At 45.7% G+C, this 13,063-nt stretch overlaps 1 protein-coding gene across 5 annotated transcripts in view; it reads left to right on the top strand.

Moving 5' to 3' along the window:
• LOC143277413 (RNA binding protein fox-1 homolog 2-like) overlaps positions 1-13,063 on the top strand; it is an 85,439-nt gene that overhangs the window by 19,996 nt on the left and 52,380 nt on the right. Inside the window, exon 1 of one of the 5 annotated variants that reach the window (XM_076582755.1) lies at positions 2,123-2,443. The exons of the other annotated variants lie outside the window; for them this stretch is intronic. Within the exon in view, the coding sequence (XP_076438870.1) occupies positions 2,414-2,443 (30 nt within the window). The 5' untranslated portion in view covers positions 2,123-2,413. Of the gene's footprint in view, positions 1-2,122; positions 2,444-13,063 lie in introns of those variants that run through there. 5 annotated transcript variants of the gene reach the window in all.

Raw genomic sequence — 13,063 nt, 5'->3', positions numbered from 1 at the left:
GTGTGTGTGTGTGTGTGTGTGTTTTAAGGGAGAGGGAAAAGGGGCGTGCATGCCTGCGCGCACATGGGCGTTTGTGTGTTTCTTGAGGGGATTTGTGCATGTGGAAGCCAGAGAGCAGGAGCTGACTTCCATTAATCATTACTGCGTGCGAAACAGTGCATTGCTACTTTGTTATCATCATCGTCGTCTTCATCATCACCACTACACTGTGGTTTACTGCTTGCAGGTTGGTGTTTTTGGTGATCTTTATATACATTTTCTTTCTTTCTCATATATATATATATATATATATATTATCAAAAAAACATAAGTAGGGCATTCATGTGTATCGATCGGGTCTCGCGATGATAAACACGCCACTTGTAAGGAATAATATCGAATCAGCGTTTTACGTACATAAAACTACGCATTTCAGTGACACCGTTCCGCTTCCACGATTTCTCCTCTTTCCGCCGCGTGTTCAGCTGCACCAAGGTCTCAGCTTATTAAATTACATGCAAGGCAGAGACACTCCACAGAAACCGACAGAAAAAAAAACAATAAATAAATAAAATAAAATAAAACGCTCAAGTTCCGTACTGTATGTATGTGTGACCGCGCATTGCACGAGACGATTAACGGTTCCGCCAGATGATCTCTAAAGGCACGAAAAGTGTTAACAGTGGCCAGCAATTCGGCTGTCATTGAAACCACCCCGTTTCGTTGTTTTTTTGTTTGTTTTTTTGTTGTTGTTTTTTTTCGAAGTTTTGTTGTTGTTGTTGTTGTTGTGTGAAAAGAGCTCGGTAACAATAATAGGCGAGAAAACGGTTGAGACTAACCTGTAGGTGGTGACTTGTCCTATGAAGAGAGTGTCCCGACGTTTCGGGCCCAAGGCCCTTCTTCATAGGGAGAAAAATAGAGAATGGAGAAGAAAAGAGAGGGCAAAACCAAGACAGAGGTAAAACTAAGAACTGTGAGGAGTAATCGGAGAGAGAAAAAAAAAGAAAAGAAAAAAAGAACAGAGAAAAAGGTGAGCAATATTTACAAAGGAAAAGAAGGGGGGATGGTTAAACACTGGAGGGGGGGGGGGGGGTGGAGGTGGAAAAAGAGGGTTGTGGTTCGCCAAAAGATGAAAAGGTGAAAGAATATGTGTGCTGGTCAGTGTGTGTGTGTGTGTGTGCCTGTGCGTGTGAAGAGTGAGAAAGAAAACGGGGGGGGGGGGGGGGGGGGGGGGGGCGCGGGGGGGGGGGGGGGAGAGAGAGAGGAAGTGAGAGACAGGGAAGGAGGGAGAGGGGGGGGAGAAGGGGACGGATGGAAGTGGGGAGGTGGGGGACACGGTAGGATCTGCTCGATATAACGGGACAAGGTTCGTACTACGATATTATACGGTGAGAGGTTGGAGGGGCGGTGGGGGAAGGGGAGAGAGAAGGGAGGAGGATAGGGAAGGATGGTGGTGGCACGCGGGCCATTCATTGATCTGATCGTCTGTCAGTAACAGCGCTTTGTCTGTGTCGCCGCCGCTTTCTGTCTCTGTCTCTCCCCTCTCAGACAGGTGAGATAAAAATAAATAAATAAATAAATAAAAAGTACAGCCAGCGTTGTTTTGCAATAAAAAGCCAGCACACCAGGTTCAGGGCGTGTGGCAGTCACTGACACACAACATGACGGCTGCTGCTGCCATGCCACTCAGTGACACAAGCCGGCAGGCAGGTGGGGAATGACTTGACAGAACACCGTGACAAAGGAGAAGAAACGAACCCAAAACAACAACATGAAAACGAAACACTGTACAGTTGTAGTAGAGACACGCGATGGGAAGAATAAGTGTGGTTATGTGTCTTGGCGAACGCCACAAACTCACTGCAGAGCAGAAACCTTCTTCCATTACACCGCCACCATCCTCTTCATCATCCCCCACCCTCCCCCTCCCCCCCACCTGTCTACCGCTTGAGCCTCACTCTCTCTCACCTGTCCTTCATCATGCTCACCCTCCTCGTCCCTCGCCACTCCCTGCCCCCTCCCCACACACACACACACACACACACACACACACACACCTTCCATTATCCTCTCACGTCCTGAGCCAGGTAAAAGCAGCATTCCTCGTGTAGTCGCCGTCCGAAGAGGTTGACCTATTTTAGCCTCCTCTACACAGAGAGAGAGAGAGAGAGAGAACGACAGGGTTAGTTGTTGCTGAGAAGAGAAGCAAGAGTTGGGGACAGTTCGGGGGTGCAGGCAGGCAGGTAGCCTCTCTACAACTAGCCCCGTGTGTGTGTGTGTGTGTGTGTGTCTGTGTACCGTGCCGTGCCGTAGTGTGTGTGTCAGTCAGTTGTCGAGTGTGACTCAGTGACCAGCCGACTCTCGGTGGATGCTGCTCGGGGGATTCATGAACGAACGACAGAGCCGAGTTGTGGGTTAGTCAGTTTCACACACCATGTTGCTGACAGCACCCGTTTATGCGTCTGTGAGTACTATCATCATCATCATCATCATCATCATGTTGTGTGTCTCTTTGCCACAAAGCTTGTCTCTTTCCTTCCTGTTGTACTCACCTCCTCATTTTGTTTTTATTAATAACGGTATCTGTGTTGGGACGAAAGTGACACTTTCGCTTTTCGTGTTGTCGGTATCCACGCAGCGAAAGAGAGAAGGGCTTCACTTGCTTGGTTGGTTGTCGTTTAGCCTGGGAAAGCAAAGAGACAACGAACGACTGGTATTCCGTTGTTGTTGGCTGGTTGGTTGGTGTTGTTTGGTTTTTTTTCCCCCTCTCCCGTTTGCCAGGAATATGTGAACTTTTAGAATGGATGGTTAGGCCTTTTGTTGTCTGTCATGTGCATGTGGTGATGTGTTGAAAACATGAAGCATTTTATGCATGTTCACGTTTGACATTTTAGCGAGATGAGGGGCGATTGGCATTTTGGCTTGTCGCGCTGTGGGAAAAGGGAGGGTGTGTGTGTGTGTGTGTGTGTGTGTGTGCGTGTACGGGGGGGAGGGGGGAAAGGGTGGAGGTGAGGCTGTGTGAGCGTGACTCATTTTGGGGGCACGTCGTCGTTTTGTCTGTGGCAGTAATCTTTGTCAACAGTCTGAGTGCTTTGTTTGTTCTGTCGTGGGGAGAGACACTCGCAAACACGTGCTGTGTGTTTAAAGGCCAGTGTGCGTGTGTGGGTGATTGCTGCTGCTGCTGCTGCTGGTCTGTGTGTGTCAGTGTGTGTGTGTGTGTGTGTCGGTGTGTGTGTCAGTGTGTGTGTGTGTTTGAAGGAGTGCCTGCTCACTGTCGCTGCTCTGTGTGCATGTGTGTGTTCGAAGGGGTGCTTGCTTGCTGCTGCCGCCGCTGCTGCTGCTGTGTGTGTGTGTGTGTGTGTCGTCACACAAGCACACACACACACATTCCGAGCACACACTGGCTTTTTTATATGTGTGTGGGCGCGTGTGCTCGCCTGTGTGTGTGTGTGTGTGTGTGAAACTAACTCACATAAAATGTTAACAACTGAAGGCATTACCGAAATTTCTCCCTCTCTGCCGGAGTCGAGAGAGACGCGCAACAACAAAGAAAGTGTAGTGTGGGAGGGTTGTACGTGGTGGTAGATCAGAGAGACAGGCACTCAAGAGATATAGAGAGCTGAAGAAAACGAGGCGCGCGCGCGCGCACACACACACACACACACACACACACACACGTACGCACGCACGCATGTTAGGGGTGCTCATCACTTTCTTATAAGTGACACGAGTCTTCATGAGTTATCCCAACCAGTCGGTGTTTGGCCATGCACAATAGCAGTGTTGAATGATTGTTTGATTGATTGATTGATATGGATACTTGTATAGCGCCTATCCTCGGTCGGAGACCAAGCTCTAAGCGCTTTACAAACACGGGGTCATTTACACAACAGGCTGCCTACCTGGGTAGAGCCGACTGACGGCTGCCATTGGGCGCTCATTATTCGTTTCCTGTGTCGTTCAATCATATTTCAGGCACGCACACATACACACTCAGACAAACATGTAACATTTAACATTTCACGTGTATGACCGTTTTTGTTTATTTACCCCCACCATGTAGGCAGCCATACTCCGTTTTCGGGGGTGTGCATGCTGATTATGTTTTTGTTTCCATAACCCACCGAACGCTGACATGGATTACAGGATCTTTAACGTGCGTATTTGATCATTTGCGTGCGTATACACACGAAGGGGGTTCAGGCACTGGCAGGTCTGCACATATGTTGACCTGTGAGATCGCGGGAAAAATTTCCAGCCTTTACCCACCAGGCGCCACCGAGATTCGAACCCCGGACCCTCAGATTGAAAGTCCAACGCTTTAACCATTTGGCCGTTGCGCCCGACCGAATGAGACAGCTGCAGTTCGTGTGAGAGGCAAATTAACTCTCTCCATACGAACGGCGAAAGAGACGAAGTTAACAGCGTTTCACCCCAGTTACCACCATCAAAATATTGCAAGCGGAATGCTCTTATACTGAAGAGGTGAATGTTGACAAAGAATACCACAGTTCTGACGACGGAAGCTAAAGGTTGGGTCATTCAGACACCCACTGGACATCCGAGGGGTCCGTGTAGAGGAGAAGAGAGGACTGGCCGTACTGAGTGAGTTAACGATCGAGAGTGTTGTGGACTGACCCTTCTGGTGGCACTGACTGAGAAGTACACTCTTTTGATTCTTCTTTCTTTCTTTCTTTCTTTCTTTCTGCCTTTCCTGTTCTTCTTTCTTTTCTTTTCTTTCTTTCTGTATTGGTTTCTTCTTCCTTCTTCTTTTTTTTTTTTTTATTGTTTTTCTCCTCTCTTTTTACTTCTTTGCGTCCGTACTTTTCTTTTTTCCTTTTTTTTTTTTCTTCCTTTTTTCTTATGAAGTGTTTACTACCTTTCTCTCTTCCTTTCGAATGCTTTGGGACTTTATTTGTCTGTATCTGTTTTTCTTTCATTCTTTCTGTCTGTCTCTCTGTCTTTAGAGCTCACTTTTCATGTTTTGTTTAGAAGTAACGACCCATTCTTTTAGCCGGAAATTCTTTCATTCCTTCTTCGGACTTCGTTGTCGTCCTCGTCCTCATCATATCACGCACACGGCGCTGTCAAAAGATGCTCAGACCAATAAGGTTTCCATCTCCACCACCACCACCACCACCACCACCCGCACCCCCCCCCCCCCCCCACCACCCTTCAATGATAAAGCTTCCATCTCCTCCCCACCCCACCCCACCCAAACCCCCATCCCCTTTCCCTTGAAGTACACCCCTCTGCTCTCTCAGCCCCTACCCAGAATCGACGCAAGCGTGTATGAGTTTGCCCCTTCACCTGCCACTTCCCCCCCCCCTCCCCTCCCCTTCCCCTTTCTCTTCCCTACAACTACAACTACACGAGAGAGAGAGAGAGAGAGAGAGAGAGAGAGAGAGAGAGAGAAACAAGAATAGTATTTGGTCGCGCAGCCAACAGGAGGGAGTGTTGATGGAAGGATGCAAGGAGGGGGTCGGGTCGGGGGGTGAGGGTGGGGGGCGAGGGGAGGGGGGTGAACAAAGACGCGTGACATTGTGCTATAGAGACCCCGCAGGGACAATGAGAGGATGGATCGACGGGTGCAACCACAGCCACGCCATGGCGGGGAAAGAAGGGGGGGGGGGGGGGGGGGGGGGGGGAACAGAGGGGTTACTCGGGTGGCCGGGGTCTTATTGGGGAAAATTTCGCCACCCGAGAGCAACTGGATGAGACGATAAACCGAGGTCCCGTGTGTAGCATGCACTTGGCGCACGTAAAAGAACCCACGGCAACAAAAGGGTCGCTCATGGTAATATTCTGCAGAAAAATCCACATCGATAGGAAAAACAAAATAGAACTGCACGCAGCCCGAATTTCACACAGAGAAATCTGTTGTGACCAAAAAAAACTAGAAATACAAATACAAAGAATACATACTGTATAAGTCTGCTCTTCTCCTCCTTCCTTACCCCCCTGTCGTGGATTGGATTCGAACCCTTATCCTGTGAAGTGGGTCGTGCGTTCTCGCTACCTGACCTAGCTGTATAGATCTGTCTTGTCCTTAACCCTCGACCAATACCACTCTCTCTCTCTCTCTCTCTCTCTCTCTCACACACACACACACACACACACACACACACACATACACACAGGCACAAGCACGCACTCACGGACACACACACACACACACACATACACACACACACAAAGTGGGAGGTGATAGGTGTGATGACAATTTTTTTTTTTTTTTTTTTTTTTAAGGAGGGGCAAGAAGAAAGCGACAGAAAGTTTTCCTTTCGTGACAGTGCTGACAATGGAATAAATTTCCGATGAAACACGTAAAGAGCACCACCATGATATACTATCGCTTTTCTGATCTTTGAATGGGGTGATGGAAACGTTTTAATTCAAATAGACATCATGTACGATTGTGACGCATGGCGATCAGTCCTGCGAATAGATCCCAACTGAAAAAGACGTGCTGGCCTTTGTTTTGAATTATTATTATCATGTTGCTGAATTGGAACAGGAAAAGGCCTTGTGACAATGTTTTTCATCCCTGTCGTCTGATCTGACACGTCTTCTGACGCTAGGGAGGAAGGTGGGAGAATGGTTAAGACGCTCGCTCGTCTGCCAGTACGTCAGTCCGTGAGGATCTGGGTTGGAATCCCGCTCTTGCCGGCCTTTCTTCCAAGTTTGACTGGAAAATCGAAGTGAGCATCTTGTCATTCGGATGAGACTATAAATTAATCCGAGGTCCCGTGTGTAGCACACTTTAGAGGCGTTTGATTGGCTAAGAGCGGACCGGGCAAGACAGGGTGTCTTTTCACTGTTAGCCGCGCGAAATTTGGCCAAGCAGAGCAAACCGATAGGCATAGTTTGCATCAGTTTGACATGGTACAGTATATGTATGACCATCAATGTTTCACATTGAGTATAATACAAACTCCTCCTTTTGGCGCACTGAAGGAGAAAAAAAAACACATGGAAACGAGTGTTGTCCTCTGGCAACATTCCGTGGAATAAATCCACTCGGATAGGTACACAAATATATATACTCATGCACTTAAGGCCTGGCAAAAGCGCGTTGGGTTATGTATGTGTTTTGTTGCCGTGGGTTCTTTTACGTGCGCCAAGAAGCCCGAATTTCTATCATTGAAATCACGATATGACGAAAAAGTACTCAGTATGATACCCGAATGAACCAATGCCATTGGTGGAGAGAAAAGCCCGAATTTCATTCATAGAAATCATGATTTGAAGAAAAGAAAAAAAAAAAAAAAAAAGTACTCAATATGATACCCGAATGAACCAATACCTATTGGTGGAGAGAGAAACCCGAATTTCATTCATTGAAATCATGATATGATTAAAAAGTACTCAATATGATACCCGACTAAACCAATACCCACTGATGGAGAGAGAGAGAGAGAGAGGAAGGCATAGTCATTTGGCAATATCATTATTGATTGGCTGAATACACCGTCCGGATATCGCTGGAAGTGTATTGGTTGGCGAGTGGGGAAGGAGTGGTGGGGTGTGTGTGTGGGGGGGGTGGGCGGGGATACCTTATCGTGTGCAGACAGTGGATGATGGAGGGCCGAGGACTCGGTGCTTACTTTCCATGAAACGCCATGCTGCACGTGCAAAGGAATGAACTGCTCCCACCCCCAACCCGTTCCGTGTGTTGGGGACTGACGTGTTTGTGTGTGTGTGTGTGTTGTTTGTTTGTTGTTGTTGTTTTTGTTTGTTTGTTGTTGTTGTTTTGTGTGTTTGTTTGTTTGTTGGTGTAGTTTTGTTTGTGTGTGTGTGTGTGTTTGTGTTTTTTGACTCACTTGTGTAAACAAAGTGAGTCTATGTTTTAACCCGGTGTTCGGTTGTCTGTGTGTGCGTGTCTGTGTGTCTGTGTGTCCGTGGTAAACTTTAACATTGACATTTTCTCTGCAAATACTTTGTCAGTTGACACCAAATTTGGCATAAAAATAGGAAAAATTCAGTCCTTTCCAGTCATCTTGTTTAAAACAATATTGCACCTCTGGGATGGGCACAAAAAAAATTAAAAAAAGAAGCCTAATTATATGCAAACTGCATTTACTGTTACGTTTATATTTTTTGTATTCTCTAAACTTGGCACTTTGACCTCTTATTCTGACACAACAACAAAAGGAGTCATTATTATCATTTTTTGTTCAAACAGGAACTTCTTTTGCTAAGCATGGAATTTTTATTTATTTTGCAAACGTTTTGGTGCAGACAGTAAAGAAGGGAACTTGCTCTGTAATTAATGCTAGGGGACTTAATTTATCACAAGTGAGTCTTGAAGGCCTTGCCTCTCTTGTTTTGGGGTGTTTTTTTTTACTGCACAGCTGTGCGCATTCTTGAAAAGGGGGCAGCTCGCAGGATCTTAAGACTTTGACAGCTGTGGAAAATATTTGAATGAATGAAATATGAATACGTTTGTATTATGTATAATTATAAACAAGCGTGTGGTGATGGCACTGCTTTTTTCCTGGTTCACTTATCAATACTGTGTGTAATTCGAATTGATATAATTGTGTAATTGAAATGAGGTGCTCTGTCTGCATGTCTTTGTCATCCCCCCTCTCTCTCTCTCTCTCTCTCTCTCTCTCTCTCTCTCTCTCTCTCTCTCTCTCTGTGTCAGAATTACACGCACACATGCATAATGGTAGAGGTAAGAAAATGAGGTGGGGTGGGGAGGGGAGAGAGAGAGAGATATGTGAAATAAGTGATTTTTTGAAACAGGGGGGAAAAAATCGGACAATTGAAGAGGTGTAGGAAGTCGACACATAGCAACAGCGGAAAATGAGACATAATAGCGAGTGGGAGGGGGGAGAGTGGGGGGAAGGTGGGGTGGTGGTATGGTCGTCTCTTCTTAAGGGGGGGAAGCAGCAATGCATGCTACAGAGTGATCTCACACCCACGGAGACTTTATTCCAGATCAGTTAATCAGTTGGATGATTTCAGATTTGAACAGCATCTGGTTATTAATATTGCAACAAGGGAAGCAACAAACCATAACGCAGGGAACATTACTTCACTGATAATGATATCAAAATACGACATGGGCATAACCGGAGAGAGAGAGAGAGAGAGAGCATGCATTTTTGAACAAAGATTATTTCATGCAGAAAGATGAGGAAGAGTTGGGGGGGGGGGGGGGGGGTAGGTGAGTAGTTTTCGTGCCAAGGTATTGATTTTTGTGGAGGAAACAGTTACCTGCCCAGGAATATTGATATCGACATGGGCCGTGTTGTGGTGTGTGTATGATTGGCAGCGAAATGAGTGTGCACGTGTGAGTGCGTGCCAGTGTGTGCGCGCGCGCACGCACGCGTGTGTGTGTGTGTGTGTTTGTCGTGAACACCTAACAGGGTTAATTGACTGCATCCAGATATTATGAAGTCAGCGCTGAGTGACTGCATACAGATATTGTTTGATCAGCGTGGTTGCATTCATATGTTAGATCAGCGTGACTGCATACTTATATAATTTTTAGATCAGCGTTGAGCGACTGCCTACAGATATTGTTAGAACAGCGTGACTGCATGCAAATATTGTAAGATCAGTGTTCAGTGACTGCATACGGATATTGTTAGATCACGTAACTTCACACATTGTTAGATCAGCGTTGTGTGGATGCATACAAATATGGTTTCATCAGCGTTGTATGACTGCATACAGATAATGGTTAGATCAGCGTTGTGTGACTGCATACAGATATGGTTAGATCAGCGTTGTGTGACTGCATACAGATAATGGTTAGATCAGCGTTGTGTGACTGCATACAGATAATGGTTAGATCAGCGTTGTGTGGCTGCATACAGATATGGTTAGATCAGCGTTGTGTGACTGCATACAGATAATGGTTAGATCAGCGTAGTGTGACTGCATACAGACAATGGTTAGATCAGCGTTGTGTGACTGCATACAGACAGTGGTTAGATCAGCGTTGTGTGGCTGCATACAGATAATGGTTAGATCAGCGTTGTGTGACTGCATACAGATAATGGTTAGATCAGCGTTGTGTGACTGCATACAGATAATGGTTAGATCAGCGTTGTGTGGCTGCATACAGATAATGGATAGATCAGCGTTGTGTGACTGCATACAGATAATGGTTAGATCAGCGTTGTGTGACTGCATACAGATAATGGTTAGATCAGTGTTGTGTGGCTACATACAGATAATGGTTAGATCAGCGTTGTGTGACTGCATACAGATAATGGTTAGATCAGCGTTGTGTGGCTGCATACAGATAATGGTTAGATCAGCGTTGTGTGAATGCATACAGACAATGGTTAGATCAGCGTTGTGTGGCTGCATACAGATAATGGTTAGATCAGCGTTGTGTGGCTGCATACAGATAATGGATAGATCAGCGTTGTGTGACTGCATACAGATAATGGTTAGATCAGCGTTGTGTGACTGCATACAGATAATGGTTAGATCAGCGTTGTGTGGCTGCATACAGATATGGTTAGATCAGCGTTGTGTGACTGCATACAGATATGGTTAGATCAGCGTTGTGTGGCTGCATACTTTGGGATGGTACGGTGTTGAGCATTGTCAGGGCCATTTTTTGCCAACACGTCTACTTCTTTTCCGTTTTTTCCAACGAAAGTTGAGCGAAGTTCACACACACACACACACACACACAACACACACACACACACACACACACACACACACACACACTGCTGCAGAATGTATTGGAAACGGATAGTGTGATACCTGCTTTTTTTCGGGTTTTTTTTATACTTTTTTTCCCCCATATTATCTGGGCCCATTTGTCTTCAGACTTTCCCTTCCCTTTCTTGTGTCACAACGTTTGCGCATAAATTTAGGTCTGAGACATGCTGATGGAGAGCTTTCTCGGACTCGCTCTGTGTGTGTGTGACTCACAGTACAATAATATGTACTTTCTTCTTCTTCTGCGTTCACTCGAATGCACACGAGTGGGCTTTTACGTGTATGACCGTTTTTACCCCGCCATGTAGGCAGCCATACTCCGTTTTCGGGGGTGTGCATGCTGGGTATGCTCTTGTTTCCATAACCCACCGAACGCTGACATGGATTACAGGATCTTTAACGGGATCTTTTACAGGATCTTTTTTTTTTTTTTTTTAATTTATTTGTGTAAGCTTATCTATCATTTATTCACCTTTTTTTTTTTTTTCAAGGCCTGACAAAGCGCGTTGGGTTACGCTGCTGGTCAGGCATCTGCTTGGCAGATGTGGTGTAGCGTATATGGATTTGTCCGAACGCAGTGACGCCTCCTTCAGCTACTGAAACTGAAACTAACGTGCGTATTTGATCTTCTGCTTTCATATACACACGAAGGGGATTCAGGCACAAGCAGGTCTGCACATATGTTGACCTGGGAGATCGTAAAAATCTCCACCCTTTACCCACCAGGCACCGTCACCGTGATTCGAACCCGGGACCCTCAGATTGACAGTCCAACGCTTTAACCACTCGGCTATTGCGCCCGTCAATATGTACTTGAATCGTTATAATCTGTGTATACATAGTTTGATTCTGTAGTTGATTGTTTCATGCTGTACTTTTGTGCTGAAAAAGTGACAACTTCATGTGTTGTAACTGTAATCAGTGTGTTCACTGTGTCTGTCTTTATGAGGGGTCAACTTCATGTGTTGTAACTGTAATCAGTGTGTTCACTGTGTCTGTCTTTATGAGGGGTCAACTTCATGTGTTGTAACTGTAATCAGTGTGTTCACTGTGTCTCTGTCTTCATGAGGGGTCAACTTCATGTGTTGTAACTGTAATCAGTGTGTTCACTGTGTCTGTCTTTATGAGGGGACAACTTCATGTGTTGTGACTGTAATCAGTGTGTTCACTGTGTCTCTGTCTTCATGAGGGGTCAACTTCATGTGTTGTAACTGTAATCAGTGTGTTCACTGTGTCTCTGTCTTCATGAGGGGTCAACTTCATGTGTTGTGACTGTAATCAGTGTGTTTCACTGTGTCTCTGTCTTTATGAGGGGTCAACTTCATGTGTTGTAACTGTAATCAGTGTGTTCACTGTGTCTGTCTTTATGAGGGGTCAACTTCATGTGTTGTGACTGTAATCAGTGTGTTCACTGTGTCTCTGTCTTTATGAGGGGACAACTTCATGTGTTGTAACTGTAATCAGTGTGTTCACTGTGTCTCTGTCTTCATGAGGGGTCAACTTCATGTGTTGTGACTGTAATCAGTGTGTTCACTGTGTCTGTCTATGTCTTCATGAGGGGTCAACTTCATGTGTTGTGACTGTAATCAGTGTGTTTCACTGTGTCTCTGTCTTCATGAGGGGTCAACTTCATGTGTTGTAACTGTAATCAGTGTGTTCACTGTGTCTGTCTTTATGAGGGGACAACTTCATGTGTTGTAACTGTAATCAGTGTGTTCACTGTGTCTCTGTCTTCATGAGGGGTCAACTTCCTGTGTTGTGACTGTAATCAGTGTGTTCACTGTGTCTGTCTTCATGAGGGGTCAACTTCCTGTGTTGTGACTGTAATCAGTGTGTTCACTGTGTCTGTCTTCATGAGGGGTCAACTTCCTGTGTTGTCACTGTAATCAGTGTGTTCACTGTCTCTGTCTTTATGAGGGGACAACTTCATGTGTTGTGACTGTAATCAGTGTGTTCACTGTGTCTGTCTTTATGAGGGGACAACTTCGTGTGTTGTAACTGTAATCAGTGTGTTCACTGTGTCTCTGTCTTTATGAGGGGACAACTTCATGTGTTGTAACTGTAATCAGTGTGTTCACTGTGTCTGTCTTTATGAGGGGTCAACTTCATGTGTTGTAACTGTAATCAGTGTGTTCACTGTGTCTGTCTTTATGATGGGTCAACTTCGTGTGTTGTAACTGTAATCAGTGTGTTCACTGTGTCTGTCTTTATGAAGGGTCAACTTCATGTGTTGTAACTGTAATCAGTGTGTTCACTGTGTCTATCTATGTCTTCATGAGGGGACAACTTCGTGTGTTGTAACAGTAATCAGTGTGTTCACTGTGTCTCTGTCTTCGTGAGGGGTCCATCACTCACTCACTCATTCCCTCGACCGCTTGGGTCGTTGGGG

Source organism: Babylonia areolata, chromosome 1 (assembly GCF_041734735.1).
Source record: "Babylonia areolata isolate BAREFJ2019XMU chromosome 1, ASM4173473v1, whole genome shotgun sequence".
NCBI classification, from domain to species: Eukaryota; Metazoa; Mollusca; class Gastropoda; order Neogastropoda; family Buccinidae; genus Babylonia; species Babylonia areolata.
This window is presented reverse-complemented; position numbering and strand designations above follow the sequence as displayed.